This window comes from Microtus oregoni, unplaced genomic scaffold (assembly GCF_018167655.1).
Source record: "Microtus oregoni isolate MIOR12 unplaced genomic scaffold, Mior012 000002F_ref0000024, whole genome shotgun sequence".
NCBI classification, from domain to species: Eukaryota; Metazoa; Chordata; class Mammalia; order Rodentia; family Cricetidae; genus Microtus; species Microtus oregoni.
In genome coordinates, this window is record NW_024543061.1 from 79,921,624 (window position 1) to 79,944,027 (window position 22,404).

At 45.8% G+C, this 22,404-nt stretch overlaps 1 protein-coding gene across 26 annotated transcripts in view; it reads left to right on the plus strand.

Moving 5' to 3' along the window:
* The window catches only part of Plekha5 (pleckstrin homology domain containing A5), a 167,307-nt gene that overhangs the window by 139,187 nt on the left and 5,716 nt on the right, over nucleotides 1-22,404 (plus strand). For 11 of the 26 annotated variants that reach the window (XM_041678866.1, XM_041678902.1, XM_041678927.1 and 8 more), the window contains 11 exons: nucleotides 12-161; nucleotides 1,150-1,251; nucleotides 3,874-3,985; nucleotides 5,740-5,789; nucleotides 6,696-6,884; nucleotides 8,330-8,450; nucleotides 12,126-12,238; nucleotides 14,650-14,859; nucleotides 19,264-19,404; nucleotides 19,779-19,903; nucleotides 21,723-21,856. In XM_041678866.1, coding sequence (XP_041534800.1) covers nucleotides 12-161; nucleotides 1,150-1,251; nucleotides 3,874-3,985; nucleotides 5,740-5,789; nucleotides 6,696-6,884; nucleotides 8,330-8,450; nucleotides 12,126-12,238; nucleotides 14,650-14,859; nucleotides 19,264-19,404; nucleotides 19,779-19,903; nucleotides 21,723-21,856 — 1,447 coding nt within the window. The remainder of the gene's footprint in view (nucleotides 1-11; nucleotides 162-1,149; nucleotides 1,252-3,873; nucleotides 3,986-5,739; nucleotides 5,790-6,695; nucleotides 6,885-8,329; nucleotides 8,451-12,125; nucleotides 12,239-14,649; nucleotides 14,860-19,263; nucleotides 19,405-19,778; nucleotides 19,904-21,722; nucleotides 21,857-22,404) is intronic. The other 15 variants (XM_041678974.1, XM_041679000.1, XM_041678983.1 and 12 more) reach the window with 3 other exon arrangements.

The following is a 22,404-nucleotide window of genomic DNA, read 5'->3' on the forward strand; positions in this document are numbered from 1 at the left end:
TATCCCAACAGTACACACTCGAGCAGGCCTTGCTGTCTGCCAGCCAGGAGATAGAGATGAATGCAGACAACCCAGCCGCCATCCAGACCGTGGTGCTGCAGAGGGATGACCTGCAAAACGGACTGCTGAGCACATGTCGAGAACTCTCCCGAGCCACTGCTGTGAGTACTGCAGTTTTCCCAGAAGCCTGGAAGTCCTGGCTCTGGACCTGGTGTCAAAGCACTAGAAGACTGAGGCAGGATGCTCGCTGAGCTCAGGCTGAGGCAGGATGCTCGCGGAGTTCAAGAACTACCTGATAGTGGAGTCAGTTCAGAATTGGCATGTGCAACTTAGTGAGAACCTTTCTTTTTTAGGGGGCTTGGGGAATGGCGGGGGATTTCAAGGCATGGTTTCTTTGTGTAACTGCCCTGGCTGTTCTCAAACTTGCTGTACACACCTTTATTCCCAGCACTCAGAAGGCAGAGCGGGCAGATCTCTGTGAGTTCAAGGTCAGCCTGGTCTACAGAGCAAGTTTCAGGACAGGCTCCAAAGCTACACAGAGAAGCCTTGTCTTGAAAAAAACAAATAAATTAATAGAATAGGATAGGATAGAATTAGCAGATGATGCAACTGTACCACTGCACTCCTGGGGATCTACCCAGAAGACTTGTCAGCACACCACAGAGACATGCTCATCCAAGAGCTAAGAAATGGAACAAGCCTAGATATGCCTGGATATGCATAATCTAATAAATGCCATACATATACACCATATATACACCATGAACTTTTTTTTTTTTGCATCCATAAAGGTTAAATCATGACATTTGCAGAAAAAATAGATGGAACTGAATGAAGTCATTGCATTAAATAAAATAAACCAGACTCTGAAATAACACCACATGCTTTCTCTGAATGAACTGTGCCTTGAAAAAGAGGAAACCACAGAGGAGAGTGAGTTGTAGCAGTTTTGTTTGGGTGCTGGAGGTGTAACTCAATAAAACACTTGCTTACTATGTTCTTGGCTTCAGGCTCCAGCACTGCCAAAAGATATTTTTATTTTGCCCAAAATAAACCATAGTTTCCTGAAATCTTGGGATGATTTAAGTATACTGATAATGCCGTTAAAACTTGGGTCCCCTTGTAAAATAATGAATGCTTTGACTTTAGGAGCTGGAACGAGCCTGGAGAGAATACGACAAGTTAGAATATGATGTGACTGTCACCAGGAACCAGATGCAGGAGCAGCTTGATCGCCTTGGGGAAGTGCAGGTAGGACTGGCGGGCGTTCTGCTTACGGTGGACTGCTATAGCCTGAGCAGCTCAGTGACAGTCCGCTCCTCGTCTTTGCCTTTTACTGACCCCTGAGGAGCCCTAAGGTGCTTGTGCTTCTTGGTGTTGGACATGGTTCCCTCAGCATGGTGCTCCCTCGGCACTGTGGTCTCAGTACTGGGTTCAGTGCTCACAGCACTGTGGTCTCAGCGCTCAGCTTCTGTCAGGTTCAGTGCTCACAAGTCATCAGTGATGGCTGATACAGAATTGTTCGTTATATGCTTTGTTTTTTCCTCTGGTAAGTGTCGCCTTTGTGGCTCTTGCAGATGCTGACGTTATAAATGTGCCGCACCAGACCTATTTATCAAATACTGTTTATTTCTCAATGATATTTTTTCGAGGCTGGAATGACTGGCGGCTTAGCCCTTCAGAGCACTTGCTGCTCTTCCACAGACCCCCACATTGAATTGGGAAGGATTGGGAGGGGTGGCCTTGTTGGAGAAGGTGCACCCCAGCCCACACCAGGCTCAGTGTCTCTCTCTGCCTGTTGATCAGGGTATAAAGCTATCAGCTGCTGCTCCAGCACTATGCCTGTCTGCTTCCAGCCGTGATGATCAGGGACTAACCTGAGAGTGTAAGCGAGCCCACAGATAAATGCTTTCTTTATGGGAGAGTTTGCATTGGTCATGGTGTCTCCTCACAGCAACAGGACAGCTGCTGAGACAATGTGTATGTCACCTATGTGGGCACCCTCGAAGGCCAGAGGAGGACATTGGATCTCCTGGACTAAGTATTGGAGGTGTCTGTGTGCCTTCCAGTGTGGGGTCTCTGGAAGTGTTCTGAAGTGCTAAGCCGTCATTCCAGCCCCAAGACAATTACTATTTCCCTGCAAGGGTCATACAGTTGGAACAAAGTCTTGCAGCTCTGTGATTTTAGCCTAAAAGCATGATATGGGATATTAGAAGTAGAAAAGTGAATTACCAGAGCAGAGTCACAGTAGTGATTGGTGTTTGTATTGCAAACACGTTTATTTACTTCTGTCAATCCAGTGTTTCTTATGTTCTAGAATTTAGGAAGTAACACAGGAGCCCTTATCCTCAGAATAGGTCCCATGCCTTTCAGTGAATCATGAAACCACAAATAATATCGAGCCCTGTATAATAAGGGTTGGGAGGAGGTGATCCCCAGGGCATTGAGAAGTACTCAGCATCAGCCGGACCACTAAACTGCTCCTGTCCACACCAGCAGAAGAAGCAACACACTAGCGCCTGTGGCTGACCCAGCAGCGCAGAGTGGCTCCTCCTTCTGCAGTCCAGTGCTGGGGTAGTGAGGAGGGCTGTGCTGGTCCAGCACACTCCCCACCACCATTGGCTATGAATAGGGAACCAGTGAGAATGGACCCGTAGTGAGGGAGCCCACGGAGAACCGCCTGTGGCTTCCTCTCTGTCCTCAGGGACTTGCATCTATCTTGTTTTACCTTAGGAATGGTAAGTTCTTGTTTTCCCTTCTCAGAGTGTGCCTTTCTGGGACCATGAAGAAAGCACACTGCAGACGTGTACCTAGCACCCTTGTGTCAGAGAAACTTTTTCTCTTTTTATTTCATAGGTTCACATGTTTTATCCTCAATATCCTGGGTACTTTTAGTGGGAGTTGCGGGCCGCGTTCCTGCCGCCCCAGCTCCTGGCCTCCTGCTAGCTTATGCTCCGAAATAACAACACACAAATTATATTCTTTTAAACACTGCTTGGCCCATTTCTATCTAGCCTCTTCTAGGCTAATTCTCACGTATTAATTTAGCCCATTTCTAATAATCTGTGTAGCACCGCTAGGTGCGCTTACTGGGAAGATTCTAGCCTACGTCCATCCTGGGTCGGAGCTTCATTGCGTGTGCCTCAGAGGGCAGAGCTATCGCGTCTGCCCGGGAGAGGGGAACATGGCGTCTCTGAGCTCACTTCCTCTTCTTCCCAGCATTCTGTTCTGTTTACTCCACCCACCTATGTTCTAACCAATAAAATGGGCCAAGGCAGTTTCTTTATTTTTTAACCAATGACCTTTCTCCATCAGGTACTTATAACTAGTGAGACTTAGAACTTTGACTTTTTTTTCCCAATTTATTGTTGACTTAGTTATTTTCCTATTGCCGTGATAGAAAACCCTGTCAAAAAACATCTTAGGGGAGTCGGGCAATGGTGGCGCACGCCTTTAATCCCAGCACTCGGGAGGCAGAGGCAGGCAGATCTCTGTGAGTTCGAGACCAGCCTGGTCTACAGAGCTAGTTCCAGGACAGGCTCCAAAGCCACAGAGAAACCCTGTCTCGAAAAAACCAAAAACAAAAAACAAACAAACAAACAAAAAAAAAAAACATCTTAGGGGAAGAAGGGCTTATACTTGGCTCACTGTTCCGAGGGATAGAGCCATTATAGCCGGGAAGACGTGGCAGCAAGAGCCAGAGGCTGGCCTGCAGGCCTAAGGAGAGAGAGCGAGAATGGGAAGGGAACTCCACCTAGTGTGTGCTTCCTCTAGCAAGGCCCTGCCAGCTGAAACCAAGTGTTGAAATGCATGAGTCCCTGGATGACATTTCCAGCTCACGTACCACAGTGACCTGTCCGTCTTTACCAATAGAGCGAATCGGCAGGGATTCAACGGGCACAGATTCAAAAAGAACTTTGGAGAATTCAAGATGTCATGGAGGGCTTGAGCAAACATAAACAGCAAAGAGGCTCCTCGGAAACAGGTGGGTCCGCTTTGCATGTCTGTGTCCAGCTAGAAAAATCTGTCTTTTTAATGGGGCACAGAAGTTAATAAACTAGAATTAGAAGTTTGGCAGCCATGGCCGCATAAAGCCTTGCCCTGTGTGTATGATGCTGACCGTACTTCAGCGATTCATCTCTTCTGAATCTTCTCAGTGGGAAAAAAAAGATCTCACTCTGTAGACCAGGCTGGCCTCGAACTCACAGAGATCCGCCTGCCTCTGCCTCCTGGGTGCTGGGATTAAGGCATGTGCCACCACTGCCCAGCAAGGATGGTGATCATACCCAGGTTTTTCCTTTTAATAGTATTTATTTTTCTTTGAAAGTTTCATGCATATTGTGCACAATGTATCTTGACCATACCACCACAGCTTCCCTCGGAGCTGTCAACACCACCTTCCTGTATTTTCTTTCCCTTTTCTTGTTTCCAACCAATGTTTGTAGTTCCTGTTGCTGTTAGCCTGCTGACTGATGTGGTTGGCTTTCCCCTCCTGAGTGTATGTGATGCTAGCCGCCTGTGACACTGTATAGATTAACTACTTGATCCTTCTCTGTACTGTTGAACATGAGCGGTTTCTGGAGTCCTTCTTCCTTCTGTAGCAGGCACCATTAGGCATATAACAACATCCTTGCTAGTCCCCACTGGGTTCCACAGTAGGAAAATTAGTACCTCCTGCATTCTAAAGGATATGGCCAGACTGCTGTCATCAGAGAGCACTGTTTATACTTTATTATAGTATATAATAATGCTTGAGGAAACCTATTTTCACATATCCTTTCTTTTTCTATATTTAAGGTTATTTTTGAAATTTTTTTTATGTGTCCAGGTATTTTGTCTCCATGTTTGTCTGTGTAACGTGTGTCCATAGAGGCCAGACAAGGGCACCAGATCCCCTGGAACTGGAGGAACTGGACTTTTTCAGCCCATTGTAAGCCACCAGAAGAGCGCTGAGAATCCAGCCAGTGCTCTTAACCAGTGAGCCATCTCTCCAGCCCCACGACTATTTCTTAAATTTAGTATTTAAAGCAGGTATTGGCAGCACATACCTTTAATCCCAACACTCAGGGGGCAGAAGCAGGCAAATCTCTGAGTTTGAGGCTAGCCTGGTCTACAGAGAGAGTTCCAGAGAAACCCTGTGTTGGAAAACCAGAAAAGAAAAGACACTGAGGGCTAACCCATGTAACCCTAGCACTCAGGAGGCTGAGGCAGGGTACACTTAAGCTCCATAGCAAGCTCCTGGAAACACACACAGTGAAGGTGTGGGGACAGTGATGAAGGCTTCGTGTGGATGGGTGAGTAAGTGGGACCAGGTGGCCAGATGGCTCGCTGGGGAAGGACGCTGGCGGGCAGGACTGGAGACTGATTTTGATTTCTGAGGCCCACCAGGTGAAAGGACAGAACCCACTTCTGGACTGTCCTCTAACCTCTGTGTGTGCAGACCCTCACACACAAAGTAAATGCATTTAATTTAAATGCTTTGCTTTTGATTTTGATTTTCAAGACAGGGTTTCTTTGTGTAACAGCCCTAGCTGTCCTGGACAGCTGTAGACCAGGCTGGCCTCTTAACTCAGAGATCTATCTGCTTCTGTCTTCCAAATGCTGGGATTAAAAGCATGCGCCAACACTGCCCAGCTTAATTTAAAATTCTTAAGTAAAGTAAGCTAACTGAAATCATTCTTTCTGCGGGTTTAGGAAGGTTTTCTTAGTATAAATAGTTATGTTTTCTGATTTTCCCAGTAGGTCTGGCAGGATCAAAGCCTTTCTCAGCAGCTAAGTACAAAAGCGAGGTAAGTTTGGTTTGTTCTTGTAACTAACTTTAAATGTTAACGAGTGAAATTAAAAGTTAGTCTTCTCTATTCTTGAAATAAATAATTTTTAGCCTACCTGGAATGATCATGCATACCTGTAACCCCAGTACTCGGGAGGTTGAGGCAGGAGGATGGCAAATTTGCAGCCAGCCTGGGCTACATAGCATGACTCTTTCTCTGGAAAAAGAAAAAGAAAAAATAGAAATGTCTTTTAAATGTATTTAGATCATTTTAATCTTGAAATGTCACTGACTTGGTAATTTAGTGTCTTAGTAATTTCTAACATGATTTTTCTTCCTTAAATGTGAAAATCAAATTAGTACTACTTTTCATCTGCTAGAGCTTTAACATCATTGTGCTTTTTCTAAGTAATTTGAATATTTATCGTCGCTTCTTATCTTTGATAACATTTATAGGATGGTTGCTAGCTAAAATTGGCTTGGTCATGCATGCCATAGAGAATTTATAACAACAAAGAGATACTGTCAACCTAACTGAAAAAAAGTCTGTGGCCTTGAGTTTTGTTTAAAAGCCAAAAAATTCTTTTCCTTTTTCTCTCAAAATCATCAAAAATACATAATAATATTATTTTTTATTTTTTATTATTTTTTTAGTCCTCCTGGTTTTACAGTAATTTCCCATAGTAATCTATCTGGGTAGATAAAGCTACCCCGTAAGTGTAGGAGAAAACAGATATGACACTTAAAACCCCGTTGTTTACTCTCATGCGAAATTGTTTTGGTTTTTCAGTGTGAGACTTTTGGCTTGGCAGTGTCCCTTTAATGATATTAAAGTAACTTTAAGTTAATGTAGCAATGAAAACAGTTTAGAAATGCTTAACCCGATCTGCTTATCTAAATAAGGTGACTATTCTACAATCTTTAGGAAGAGGAAGTAGTCCCACCTCGGCCTCCACTTCCTCGGTCCTATGACTTTACCGAGCAGCCTCCCATAATCCCCCCTCTGCCCAGTGATAGCAGCTCCTTGCTCTGTTATAGCAGGGGCCCCGTGCATCTGCCTGAAGAAAAGAAGATTCATCAAGTTCAAGGATATCCAAGAAATGGATCTCACTGTGTAAGTGGCTGGAATAGCCACAGAATGATTTCATATGCCCACCCATTTTTGAAAATTAATTTATTTCATACTCCTGCTTATTTTTGCTATAACTCCATTTTTTAGCTAGTGCTTTTTTGTTTGCATATAACATTGCCCTTTGTTTTTCCAATTTACATTTTATCATTTTTTTAATATTCTCATTTTAATATTTCATTATTCATAAAGTGGTTACTTTACACATTCTGATCTAACCATATTTTAAATTCGCCACTTCAGAGTGTTAGAGGCGAATAGAATATTTAGCACAGAAAATAGCAAAATGAGTGGAAGGTGGGCAGTTTAGGAAAACCCTGAAAGGACACAGGGAGCAGGGATTGAAAATGAGGGCTTTAGTGAGCAGCAAGGAGACTATCATGTGCAAGAACAGTAAGGGACCTAGAATCAGGCAGATGGATTATGAGATCAAGGCCAGCAGACCCTGTCACCAAAAGCAAAACAAGAAAATGGACCTTAATATTTTGAGAAATACAAAGTATTCTCTGACAGAAATGTAGTTTGGGGTGAACGTTACTTACTCAGACTTACTTCTAGATGGAAATTTATTGCACTGTATGGTTATTTTTAAGCCTTAGTTTGATCGTGATAACAATGTAACTTTGAGCCCGGTATGATGGTGTCCACCTGTCACCAGCACTCAAGAGAGGCAGGTACAGGAGAGCTATGGCTCTAAACCAGTGTAGGCTGTGCAGCCTGGGGGTGGGGGGGAATGGGAATACATGCTTAGAGGTCAAAAGGATCAGGAGGTCAAGGCCAACTGTGCTCTAAGAGACCTCCCTCCAAAAGATGACTCTGGGAGATAAAGTACTTGCAGGCAGCTCGAGAGTTTCCTGACTCCACAGGAGCCCACATTTAGTTCTTTGTACCTACATAGCAAGGCACAGCTACCCGGAATGGCAACTCTAGGGAACCCAACACCCTTTTATGGTCCCTCTGGACACCAGACATACCTGTGTGGTACACTTAGAAACACGCAGCCAAAACACTGATGTACATAAAATAAATCTTTAGAGTGAGTGCAGGGCCTTTGGTTCAATCCATACACACAGAAAAAAAAAGGGGGGGGGGACTTTGTTTCTAGGAATATTCTTAATTTTAAAATAGTAAGTTTTACTAATTAAAATTAATTTTTATTCCTAAGAAAGGGGGAAAAACTTTGAATTAGTCTTTCTACTCAGTTGGCACGTGACATGTATCACGCCCTCTCAGAGTTGGGGTACTCAGTTGCCATGTGATATGTGTTGTGCCATGTCAGAGTTGGCACTTCCGGTTGGCATCTTTGAAGGTACCCTATTTTTCGGTTGAGCCCAGGACCCAAGCCTCCTGCCTAGTCGAGGTGCAGAGTAGACGATGACCGTGTCGTTTTTATTGTTGTTGTTGTTGTAATCAAGTGTCTTCCATTCAAGGGTCCAGATTATAGACTCTACAAGAGTGAGCCAGAGTTGACCACAGTAGCTGAAGTTGATGAATCTAACGGAGAAGAAAAGTCAGAACCGGTTTCTGAGGCGGAAGCTCCAGTTGTTAAAGGTCAGTGCTCACAGTATTTTATCTTCTCCTTTCATGGTTCACATTGTTTTCAGATATTTTGGTGTACACCCTCACCCAGCATAGACGTAAGTCCATAATCTCATATCTAAAATCTTTGGGATCTCTTTGAATTTCTCAAGACATTAAAAAATGTCTTGAGCTGGGCATAGTGCTGAATCTCTGTGAGTTCAAGGTCAGTCTGGTCCCTGTAGTGAAGACAGGACTATCTTCACTACAGGACAGCCAGGGCTATATAGTGAGACCTTGTCTTGGGGGAAAGAAAGGAATGCTTTAACCCAGACATGGTGACACAAACGTACAGGATTGCTGAGTTTGTGTCCAACTAGGGCTACTTAGCATGACTCTGCCTCCCAGAACATACATAAAGGGGGCAGAATTGGCTCAGTGATTAGGAGCACCTGGTGAGGACCTGGGTTCAATTCTCGATACCTGCATGGCAGCTCCCAGCATCTGTAACTCCAGTTGCACAGGATCCAAACTCTCTGACCTCTAAGGGCACCAGGCACACACAATGTGCACATACAAACATACACATCAAATAAATAAATCTTTAAAATGTGTTTTTTAGCCGGGCGGTGGTGGCGCACGCCTGTAATCCTAGCACTCGGGAGGCAGAGGCAGGTGGATCTCTGTGAGTTCGAGGCCAGCCTGGTCTACAAAGGGAGTTCCAGGACAGGCTCCAAAGCTACAAAGAAACCCTGTCTCGAAAAACCAAAAAAAAAAAAAAAAAAAAATGTGTTTTTTAAAGAAATTAAAATGAAATAAAAAGAACCAGAAATGTTTAGGCAGAAGAGTCACCATTAGGGGTGGTGTACCGGCTCAGTGATGAGGAGTGCTTGCTGTTCTTCCAGAGGACCTAGGTTCGGTACCCAGCGCCCACATCAAGCCACTCACAGGCACGTGTAATTCCAGCTCCAGGAGATTCCAACATCCTCTTCTGGCCTCCACGAGCACTGGCAAGTGCACGTGAATGTGCGTGTGTACGTGCACGCTCAAGCCACAGCCAGCAACTTTGCTGGAGAACTGTCTTGCCCAGCTGACTCCAGGCCATTAGGATTGTTTCCTATAGGGAGCGCAGTGGTGTGCTGTAATTCTTTATCGGAGAGCCTCCCACTACACAGTAGTCTGACAGGATTCAGACGGTTGTGTGTGGAAACTTTGTAGGCAGGATGTCATATCTCTGCCCGGACCCCATTCTCGGTCCGGTAACCATGGCCCTGCACTTGCAGTTTCTGCTTTTCCTTCCTACTGTTGGGAGGGAGACTCGTCTGCATCTAGAAACATCTCACATCCTTTTGCTTCCCTCCCCGCGCCCTCATCCCCACCCCCATCTCTGCCCTAGTGCTGGGGTGAAATGCTTCATCACCAACCTTAGGTCTCATCTGAAGTAGGCTGGTGGACTTTTGCATGAAGAAAATCCATCATATCAAATTGCATTATAACAAATCACTCTTTATTTCATTTGTCTTAGTGTTTTCCTGTATTTGTACATGTGTTCACACATGCCAGGACACATATGTAGAGGTCAGAGGACAACCTTAGAGGTTGGTCCTCACTTTAGAGGCAGTCTCTTGTTTTTTATTGTTTTTTTTTCTGCCGTGTGTGCTAGGCAGTTGGTCCATGACCTTCTGGGGATGCTACTGCATCATCCCCTCCACTCCCCACAGAGGTGCATCCAGTGTGTGCATGCCCTGTCACTCTCGTGGAGGTCAGGACAGTTCCGTAGAATCAGTTCATTCCTCCAGGTTTTATGTGGGTGCCAGGAGTTGAACTCACGTCTTCAGGCTTGCATGGTAAGCACTTTTATCCACTGAACTATCGGCCCTTGTACCCTTCCTTATTTTTTCAGATAGCGTTTCAGTCTAGCCCAGGTGGATGGGGGAGGGGCTCCTCTTTTTCTACTGCAGGCCTCTGTTTTGCAACAGGGAGACTAGACTCATGCTTTCTTCTGCACATCCCCAAACCATTGCAATGTTACCGCTGTGAAATGACTGACTGTTCGATACAGAAACGGTAAGCCGGATGGAGTTCTACAGAACTTCACTACAGACAGGCGCTGGAGAAATGCTTCTGGCGTCTGCCAATCTGCAATGGTGGAAACAGCGAGAGCAGCCACTCACAGCACAGGACATCTCTTACAGCTATAGACTACAGAGTGTGCCAGTTAGTGAAGTGCTGATGGGGTCTGATCACTGATAGAGGAAGGAGGTGCTAGAGATTAGGAGGCATGGCTGATGCTCGCTGGGCGGGCAGCAACTGTGGGCAGCCTATGCATGCTCTGCATGTGTTTCTCCCTCACGCTTCACACTTCCAGCGACAGAGAGGCTAGAGTTTGTCACTAAGGTGCTTCATTTTGGTCTTGAACACCCTCACTGTCTTACTGCCTTCTTGTCCTCAGCATCTCTTGCTCCGTGTTCCTATTCCTTGGGACTGTCTCACCTTTCTGGAATGGGCTCGGATTCACTGTGCACTGGAGTTTATGCCAAGCTGGTCTTCATGTTGCTTTTCAGATGTTAAAATGGATTATAGTTCAGTTTGTTTTGCTTTTCTTTGGATCTGGCAGTACTGGATATCGGACCTCACGTGTGCTAGGCAGGCACTTTACTGAGCTTATGCCTGTGTGTGATCCAGGCGCCCACAGAGCCCAGAGGATCAGATTCCTCTGGAGCTGGAGTTCTGGGTGGTTGTGAGCCGCCTGGTGTGGGTGCAGGGAACCGAACCCAGGTCCTCTAGAGCAGTATGAGCTCTAAACAACTGAGCTATATTGATACTAAATCATTCCACTTCCATTCCTAGAATAAACCCCAGTTACAGAGCTGTTGGCAGAAAATACAGCTGTCTTTCCCACATTAAGAGTGGGTTATGGGGCTGGAGAGATGGCTCACTGACTGCTCTTCCAGAGGTCCCGAGTTCAATTTCCAGCAACCACATGGTGGCTCACAACCATCTGTAATGAGATCTGGTGCCCTTTTCTGGCCTGCAGGCATACATGCAGACAGAACACTGTATACATAATAAATGTTTTTTTTTTTTTAATGAGATTTAAAAAGAGAGAGAGAGAGTAGTTTATTCCGAACCACATGTGTGTGTCCATGACCTGGGAGTACACCTTCAGGTTACTGCTCTGGCAAAGGACCTGAGTCTGGTTCCCAGCACCCATGCCAAGCATCTCACAATCACTAATAACTCTGGGGATCTGATGCCTCTGGCCTCTGTGAAACTCACCACGCACACACACAGAGAGTTAAAAATATAATGAATTGATGTGTTTAAGGTTTATTTTTCTTTATCCGTTTTATAGATGTATGTCTCGTGCGGGTGCCCTCGGAGATGAGACTAGGTAGTGGAGAGCCCTTGGAGCTGGAGTTGCAGGGGTCATGAGCTGCCTGACGTGGGTGCTGAGAGCTGAACTCCGGTCCTCTGTAACAATAGGAAACACTCTTAACTGCTGAGCCTTCTCTCCAGCCCCAGAACTTTGCAAGGGGGCACCAGAGCTGGTGTGGTCTCGTGGCAGGCCGAGCACTGGCCATGGATGAGACTGAGCCCCACCTGACAAGAAATCCCTAAACAGCAAAGCCTCCAGTACAGGACGTCACCAGGACACCGTGCTGTGACACAAACCTTCTGTGGAACTTACACTGCCTTAACTTTCAGGTTCCCACTTTCCAGTTGGAGTTCCTCTGAGAACGATGTCACCCCCACCGGAATCCTCGACAATAGCTTCCTATGTGACCTTGAGGAAGACGAAGAAGGTGGAGCTAAGAACGGTACAGACCAGGCCTCCGTGCTGCTGCTCAGAGCTTGCCCTTTGTAGAGTCTGATTAGAAACATCGCCGCCTCCCTTCACGTTTTCATCACAGTGGGGAAATCAGAACCTCAGAGGACAGCCGATCACAGTATCTTTTGCTCAGCGCCAACATCAGGCTTAGTCCACAGTTTGGCTACGCAGTGAAACCATGTCTTTAAGTTAAAAAAAAAAAAAAAAAAAGCAAGCAAGTCAAAAAAAAAAAAACATAATAATGGTGGCATGTGGGAATGTGCTTGTAATCCTAACTTCTCAGGAGGCCGCAGTGTACCCTTGAGTTTGAGGCCAACCTGGACTGCTTTAGACCCTATGTCAAAATTCCCCACCTCCAAAATAGAAATAATTGTGAGATGAAAGTAACAGCTATGTGTCAGTATTAATGTGGCGACCATGCTGCTCAAGTACAGCTGTTAGGAGACAATAATGTTTTATAGTTTTATTGCTAACCAAAAAATATTTTAGGGTGTTTTCTTGACTAGGCACTTAACGTGTGACTAAAAACATTCTCTTAAAATGAAAGAAATTCCTGTCATTTAAGTGTTCTGCCCTCTCTCTCCCCTCCCCCATTTCCCCTAATCTGAGTTTCATGCCATTTTCTGTTTCCAAGACATGGAGTAACATTATTCAGGGAAGACACACCATTTATTTAGTGTTTGTTTGGGGTTTTTTTTTTTAAGGACAAGGTTTCTCCTGGCTATTCTGGAACTCAACCTGTAGACAAGGCTGGCCTCAGACTCACAGAGATCTGCCTGCCTCTGCCTCCCGAGTACTGGGATTAAAGGTGTGTGCTGTAAGCACCCAGCCACATCATCTGTTTCTTTATACATTTATGTTTAGTGAGGCAGGACTCAACATGTAACCCTAGCTGGCCTCAAATGTAGAACACTCCTGCCCCTGCCTCTTAAGGCATGGCTGCACCAGGCCACTGTGCATGTGTGTGTGCGTATATGAAGGCCAGAGGGTCCGCACTGGCCATCTTCTTTGATCATACCCCACGGGGTGTGAGCTCCAGAAATCTGCCTGTCTCCCTCTGCCTTCCCTCACCCAAGCCCTGGAGGTTTCAACAGGAACAACTGTGTCTGGCTTTCTCGTGGTGCTGGGAATACAGGCTCAGGTCCTCACTCTTGCACAGCGGCACCAGCTCCCCAGCCCCAGCTCCATCTTTTAAAGTAGCATTGGCGTTTAATAAGATAGTTTTGTTTTGTTTTTTTTCAAGACAGGGTTTCTCTGTGTAGCCCTGACTGACCTGGAACTCACTCTGTAGACCAGTCTGGTCTTGAACTCACAGAGATCCACCTGCCTCAGTCTCCCGAGTGCTGGGATTTAAGACATGTGCCGCCGCCACCACCCAGCTTCAGTAGGGTTTAATAAAATGATTTAATATAGATTTGGGGCTTGAGGGTTAAGAGAAAGAGAGGCACTCAGAAGGAACGCCAGCAATGTCATGAGTGTAGGCTGAGACAGTTGCCCTTTGGCTGTTCCAGCTCTCAGTCTCCATACCCTCAGTGGGATGAGTTGATTCCTGTGGCGCTGAGGCTGGAGCCCAGGGCCTGTGCAGCTAGGTCAGCCCTCTGCCACAGGCTGTCTTCCTAATCCTGCTTTTTGCTGCTGCTGTTTTTCTTTGTAGTCCCCTATGTCTTATGTGGCTGAGTGAGACTGACCTCAAGCTTGTGAGCCTCCTGCCTCAGACTCCTGAGTGCTGGGTTATTTGCCTGAACTTTTTTTTTTTATGTGTATATTGTATTCTATGTGCATTGGTATAACAGTGTCAGAATCTCTGGAACTGGAGCCACAGACAGTTGTGAGACACCATGTGGGTGCTGGGACTGGAACCTGGGTCCTCTAGAAGAGCAATCAGTGCTCCCAACTGCAGAATCATCTCACCAATCCCCCTGAAGCAGTGCCCTCTCTGTGCCCTTCTTCTCTGTGCCTCTGCATTGGTAGCCCCCTTGCTGGTTCCCTCTGTCACTGCCCACTGCCATCAGGACCAGTTGAGGGTGAGGTCACTTTAGCTGCCGTCTGATGTTCCCTCACTGGCATTCAAATCTCCACTTGATTTTTGAAGGCAAAAATAAGTAACTACCTTATAAAATCTTTTATTCATGATATTTTTTAGAAGTATCTGTTTTTGACACAACATCTTATGTAATCCAGTCTTGCTTAAACTCTGTGTAGGTGAGGATGGCTCTCCTGCTTTGGAGTGCTGGACTGATAAACAAGCGTCTGGTTTAATTGGAGGTTTAATTGGAGCAGGGAATACAGTTCAGGGCCTAATACATGCTATGCAAGCGCTCTACCAACTGAACATCTCCAGCGAAGGGGGCGGGGGCAGTGCGTGCGTTTGTATTCATGGGCTTGTTTTTTTATCTTAAGGAAAGGCCGAGAAGCGCAGTGGAACAGCTGTGTCTGGCTGAGAGCGTTCGGCCTAGGATGACCGTGGAAGAGCAAATGGAGAGGATAAGGAGACACCAGCAGGCCTGCCTGCGGGAGAGGAAGAAGGGACTGAGTGTCATCAGTGCTTCCGACCAGTCGCCCTTACAGAGTCCCTCCCTTGTGCGGGACAATCCTTTCAGGGTCACTCAGGTATGTCGGCTTCAGAGGGAATTGCTTTTGGTTATTATGTATCAATCCTTTCTGTTCGTTTGTTAAGAAAACTGGCTTATTTAGCTGGCTACAAAGAAAGCAGCAGGCCTGGCACGGGAACCATTTTCCTGTTGCTCTGCGCTAGTTAATCAGTCACCACAAAACTACATCCCCAACCCTCAGTAAAAGTTTTTATTTTGAGACAAAAACCTCATAAATTGTTTGGGATCTCCTTGAACTCATTCTGTAGCCCAAGCAGGCCTTGAACCTATGGTTCTCTTGTCCTGTCTCCCATGTAGCCAAGATGATAAATTTGTATCACACGGCCAGGCTAAAGTCATAGGTAGAACTGATCTGCAGAAAGATTTTTCTTGGAGCGGCCAGCTCACAAAAAAACACACAGAGACTTATTATTAATTATAAAAGCTTGGCCTATAGCTTAGGCCTGTCCCACTAGTTCTTATAACTGAAATTAACCCATTCATATTAAGCTACATTTTGCCTTGTGGCTTTTTACCTCTCTTCCATCTTACACCTCCTGTGTAGAAGGAGCTGCAGGCAGGCCTGCTTTTTGTCCCACCTGGCTCCCACATGGTTAGCTTTTCCCTCGAAATAACAACACACAAATTGTATTCATTTAAACACTGCCTGGCCCATTAGTTCCAGCCTCTTCTTGGCTAACTCTCATATCTTGCTTTAACCCATATCTAATAATCTGTGTAGCACCACGAGGTAGTAGCTTACCAGGAAGATTCTAGTGTACGTCCATCTTGGGCTGGAGCTTCATCGCATCTGCCCTGGAGAGGAGAGGCATGGCGTCTGCCTCACTTCCTCCCAGCATTCTGTTCTGTCTACTCCACCCACCTAAGGGCTGGCCTATCAAATGGGCCAAGGCAGTTTCTTTATTAACCAATGACCTTCCTCCATCACTCCTGTTTTTTTTCCAAGTCCTCTGGCGTCTCTCCTGTGTCTAGATTCATCTCTCCTTCTGTCTCTTTCTCTCCCTCTCCCTCTCTCTGCCCAGAAGTCCCACCTAACCTCATTCTGTCTTAGCTATTGGCCATATAGCTCTTTTTATATATATATATATATATATATATATATATATATATATAGCTCTTTATTAAACCAGTAAGACGGCACTTTTGCAAAGATACATCCTCACAGTATACAAAAAGGTTATGCCATAACTGATCTTTATCTATTTATTGTGTGTATGTGTGTATTTGTGTGGCTGTGCATGCCACAGCACACACATGGAGGGATCACCTGTAGGAACTGGTTCTCTTCCTCCAGCTAGGCTCCAGGGGTTGAACTCAGGTTGTCAGGCGTGGCAGCAAGTGCCCTTGCCCACTGCACCGTCTCTGGCTAGTTTCTGTTTCGTCCCTGCTGTTTGCAGCAAGACTGAGATGTGTGACTGTGACGTCTTGGAACCTTACCCCTGGGCTGGATGCAGAGTTTGTCCGTCCTCCTCCCTCTGCTCCCACAGATGAGGACTACAGGCATAAGACACCCAGTTTCACCTTGTTTTAGTCAGGGGTGGGAGGACTAACACAGGTCTGTCCCTGAAAATGACCTTCAGCTCCTGATCTCTTGAATCTATTTCAAACTGTGCCAGCATCCACTCTTTTAGAAAGAGAGAAAGAAAGAAAGAAAGAAAGAAAGAAAGAAAGAAAGAGGGGCTGGAGAGATGGCTCAGTGGTTAAGAGCATTGCCTGCTCTTCCAAAGGTTCTGAGTTCAATTCCCAGCAACCACATGGTGGCTCACAACCATCTGTAAAGAGGTCTGGCGCCCTCTTCTGGCCTTCAGGCATACAGACAGAATATTGTATACATAAAAAATAAATAAATAAATAAATAAATAAATATTTTTAAAGAAAGAAAGAAAGAAAGAAAGAAAGAAAGAAAGAAAGAAAGAAAAGTATTTTCGGACAGAGTCTCACTAATTGTCCATGTGTCCTTGAGCTGACCTTGCAGTCAGATGGTCCTGTATTAGCCTGCAAAGGGGCTGGGTTATAAGCAGGCACCATCCAGGCTGCTTCAGCTGAGTTTTACACACATAGACATACGTGTTTGATGGGTTTTAATAGTTCTTCCATAGAGATAGCTGTTTTACATGATTTGATTGTTATAATAGTAAGCTATAGTAGCTTATTAAAATGAAAATAGCCCTGAGCTCAAGAGAGGATAGCTGCTGCCAGTAGTGGCTCACACCTTAATCCCGGCACTCAGGAGGCAGGGGCAGGAGGATCTCTGTGAGTTCGACACCAGCCTGGTCTACAGAGAGAGTTCCAGGACAGCCAGGGTTACACAGTGAAGACAGGAGAGGGGGGCAAAGCGGGGAGAGAGGAGCATGGGGAGAGAGAACCAACATAGTTAATGGACTCTTGTGCCCCCGTGGCTTCATTTTCCCAGCTGTAAGCTAAAGTTACAACATGGCTGTTTGCCTCAGAGAGCTTTGGACAGGCCCTGCCCTAGTTTACCTGGTAGTGTGATAAACACCAGGACCAAAAGCAACTTAGGAAGAAAAGGATTTGCTTGGCTTGCAAACCATCATTGATGGGAGCCAAGGCAGGAATTGAGGGCAGGAGCTTGAAGTAGAAACCGTGGGAAAGGGGCTGAAGAGATGGCTCAGAGGTTCTGAGTTCAGTTCCCAGCAATCACGTGTGGTGGCTCACAACCATCTTCAATCTGATGCCCTCCTCTGGTATATATATACCACTCAGGACTCCTATTCCTAGGGATGGTACTACCCACAGAACATGGTCCTCGGGCCAGGATGATGGAGGCAGTCTCTCAGTCGAGACTCCTTCAGATACCTCCAGGCTGTGTCAGGCTGATAACTGACGTGAACTTGGAAGTGTGTGCTGTGAGATGCTTACCTAGACTGTGCACAGCCCTGCATCTGTTCCCCTCAGCAGAGTAGTCAGCATCCGTTTGTCTCAGTGGTTCACTGCCCGTGTCCCCCTCTAGCTGAGGTCCACCAAGCATGCTGTGCCTGCTGCATCAGCGGGAAGGGCTTCCTTGCCCTGGTCCACCTCTCCTTCCCTCTAATAAGAGCAGACTTTGCTCGTGGCCAGTGGACTCAGAAAGTTGACCATGAAAAAAATAAATAAATAAATAAATAAATAAATAAATAAATAAATAAATAAAAGTTGAACATGGGGCTGGAGAGATGGCTCAGAGGTTAAGAGCACTGACTGTTCTTTCAGAGGTCCTGAGTTCAATTCCCAGCAACCACATGGTGGCTCACAACCATCTGTAATGAGGTCTGGTGCCCTCTTCATGTCCAGCAAGCATACAAACAGACAGAACACTATATACATGGCACATTTTACAAACTGTAAAATGGGTGACTTTAAAAGAAAGGGAAGGAGAAAAGTATATATTCCCTTCATTTTTGTTTAACCTCTGGTTTGTAAAACATGCGCAGGTGCACAGTACCAGTCTAAAGATGCTTTAGGAAGCAAACAGAAGGAAAGCTAGGTGTGGTGGTTCAAGCCTGTAGCCCCAGCATTTAGGAGACTGACTCGGGAGGAATGCCTTGGGTTCAAGTGCGTTCAAGGACAGCCTGGACTGCCTAGTGAGACAAACAAAACACAAAAGAAGAGCACTGAGCTGGGTGGTGGTAAGGCGTGCTTTAATCCTAGCACTGGGAGGCACAGGCAGGTGGGTCCCTGAGTTCGAGGACAGCAAGGACTATGCAGAGAAACCCTGTCTCTAAAAGAAAACAAAGCAGGGGCTAGAGAGATGGCTTAGCTGTTAAGAGGACTGACTGATTGCTCTTCCAGAGGTCCTGAGTTCGGTTCCTGGCACCCACGTGGTGGCTGACAACCATCTATAATAGAATCTGAGGCTCTCTCCTGGCCTGAAGACTACTCATACATAAAATATAAATAAATAAATAAACAAACAAACAAACAAATCTTTAAAACAAAACAATAGGAGTACAGTAGAGATTGCTCAGAGGTAAAGAGTGCTTGCTAGGTTCAGTACGCAGCACCCACATCAGACAGTTCACATCCACATGTAACCCCAGCTCCAAGGGATCTGAACACTCTTCTGGTTCCACAAGTACCCACATACACATAAGTAAATAAAATTAGAATAAATCTAACAACAAAATGCTTTAAGGCTAGGCAGTAGTAGCAAAAGTTCTAATTGCAGCATCCAGGAGGTGTTGGCGGAGGATTATACTTTCCCCACCAGGCTGGGCTACATAGCAAGACCCATCTATAATCCTACCAACTCATAAAGTCAGCCAAGGCGAAAGACTCACTACAGATTCATGGCCAGCCTGAGTTACACAGGGAGCTATGGGCCAGCCTGGAATGTGACCCTGGTTCAGAACAATAAAATAAAATGTAAGCACATGAATAGAATTGCTGTCTGTCTTTTGAGCAGACTCTGAGGAGGGAGGATACTGTTCAGGAGCTAGACACCATCCACAGAGAAAATGATGGAAAGCCAGATCACGAAACTCCGGCAGCAGAAACTGTTGTGCTAGAAGAAGCTGAACCGCGGAAGGTGAAACTCGGCAGAAAGGTAGAAGTGGCAGATACGGCAGGGTGGTGGGCTGCTTGGAAGACTAGGTCAGGGGAACTAAGGTGTGCTTAGTCAGAGAGCTCTAAATCTAAAGGAAATGATAACTCTCTTTAATTTGGTGGGTGTGTTCATCATAGAAATATTCCCCAATAGCTGCATCAGCAATGTGTGCCAGCTCTTTGTATAAACGACTTTATGCATTTCAGTAGTAAATACTGTGACTGTTGTTCATATTCTTTAATCTAGGCTTATTCACAAACATTTATGACAGCATATAATTTGGGGCATAATTTTTAATCGGTGTGATCATTTCAGCTTTACTAACGTTAAATGTGGCAGAAATGCTCTGAAAAGTGCTGTTTCGTCTTTTGTAGCTTCAAAGAACTGAAAGTGTTTTTTATGAAATGCTTTACACGCCTGAGCCAAATGGAATGAATTCTGAGGGGGTGACTGACAAAGAAAGGCATGAAGGTCAGGCACTTGAAGATGTTCCCTGCAGGTAAGAGCAAGAAGACAGGAACTGGCTGTTCAGGAAGCTGGGAGGCTCTTTTCTATGATGTATTTATTTTCATGTGTGTGAGTCTTCTCCCTGCATGTGTGTGTAGTGCCCACCGAGGTCAGCACTATTTAACAGATGATGAGCCACCATACGGACAGAACCCATGCTCTCTGCAAGAGCCCCTAATGCTCTAAACTGCTAAGCCACATCTCCAGCTCCGCTGTAAGATTCTTTAAAAATAGTGCTAGGTGTGGCAGTGCTCTAGAGGCAGAGGCAGGTGGATCTCCGAGGTTGAACCCAGACTGGTCACAAAGTGAGTTCCAGGACAGCCAAGGTTACGTAGAGAAACCTTCTCTCAAAAAAAAAAAACAAAAACAAAAAAAGCCTAGCGGTGGTGGTATGTGCCTTCAGTCCCAGCACACAGAGGCAGAGAGGCAGGTGGATCTCTCAGTTCGAGGCCAGCCTGGTCTGCAAAGCAAGTTCTAGGACAGCCAGAGCTACACAAAGAAACCATAACAATAAAACAAAAACAAACAAAATGAAACCAAGGCTAGTTGCTGGATTAGAAGTGGACTTTATGGGTCCAGAGAAATGAGTTAATTATTTGCCATACAAATGTGAAGACATCAGATCCCTGATACACACCCAAAAGCGTTTGTTCCAACCAATCTAACCATCTAACCATTCTGAAGTCCCAGGTACAAGAAGAGACCCTGACTCAGATAATATAAGGGGAGGAGCAGTAGAAGAAGAGACCCAATAACTCTGACCTCCACACACCTGCATACGTCCACAAGTGTGTACACGTTCATACACACACACACACACACACACACACACACACACATTAAGATGCTGTCTGGCAGTGCACCGAGTAGACCTTTTGGAATTTCAATCAGATAATCCTAACATGGCGTTGTAAGAGTATCAGGAAAGTTTTGAAGTACCGACTCAGTATCTAATGGTGTTAAAGTATTAAAAACACATGCTAGGGGCTGGAGAAATGGCTTCACAGTTAAGAGCACAGGCCGCTCTTTTGGAGAACTTGGGTTGGATTCCCAGACCATACATGGTGGTTCATGGCTGTTTGTAGCTCCACTTCCAGAGAATCTGATGCCTTCTTCTGGCCTCTGAGGGTACTGTGCATGCATATGGTATGCAGACATGTACAACGATAAAACACGCACATACATAAAATGAAAATTAAAAATACTGGTTTGGGGAGTCAGGGATTCATGTGAGCTTCAGCTGAAACACAAGTGGTAAAGGGGAGAATTGCTGGTGCTGAATAGGCAGCTTTCACAGATGCTTTGCTCTGGTCTTTCTTTGTATTTTATAAGAAAGAAAATAGCAGCTGGGTGGTGGTGGCGCATGCCTTTAATCCCAGCACTCAGGAGGCAGAGGCAGGCGGATCTCTGCGAGTTCGAGACCAGCCTGGTCTACCAGAGCTAGTTCCAGGACAGGCTCCGAAGCTACAGAGAAATCATGTCTCGAAAAAACAAAACAAACAAACAAACAAAAAGGCATTATTTACAAGAGAAACATTAAGTCATTAAATATGAGTGGATGGGGGTGTTTGTTAGGAGAGGGTCTCAGGTAGCCCAGGCTGGCCTAGCACTCCCTCCATAATCAGGATGGCTTTACATCCCGCCCTTGTGTGATGTGGTGCCACACAGCTGTAGTCTCCGCATTTGGGAAGCTGAGTCAGAGGATCAAATTCAAGAACAGTCTAGGCCATGTAGCCAGACCCCATATCAGAAGAACAAGAGAAACTGCATGGTGTCCTGCAGGCTTTAACATGCCAGTCTATTGTCACTAGCCCTCAAGAAGAGGCGGGGATGACAAACCACCAGGCAGAAGGCCACCCAGAAGTAGAGAGCCACCATGAAGAGGAGGAAACTCTTGCTTCTCTAGACCCACCTCCTGAGATTCCTAGAGAGAACCAAACCACAGGTACATGCACGCTCCACGCTCCCCTTGGTGGGTACTCTACGCAGTGAGTATACTGGGGTCTTCCTGCGGCGCCTTAGCTACATGGATGTGAGCCTCAGGTTTGTGATTGTGAGAGGAGGAAATAGCTGTCCCTGTTCTGCCACCCCCACCCAGGCTTGGGCTCAGAGGATTGATTTTTATTTTATTTTTAATCATGACACAGTGAACTATTTCTAAAAAGATCCTAGAAGAGCCAGGCAGGGGGACTTTCCTGCAGTTCCTATACTCCAGAGGCTGCGGCAGTTCAAGGCAGCTTGCACTATCTCGGAAATCATCAGTGCTTAAGACCACACACTGTTCTTAGGCAGTTTGGTGCCACATCCGATGCCTTGAGCACCAGAGATCATGTGCGTCCACTTCTACGCAGACATACACGTGTGTTTGTTCGTTGTTTTTGAGACAGGGTTTCTCTGTGTAAACAAGGTTGGCGTTGAACTCACTCACAGAGATCCGCCTGTCCCTGCCTCCCTAGTGCTGGAATTAAAAGAGTGTGCCCCCACACCCAGCTA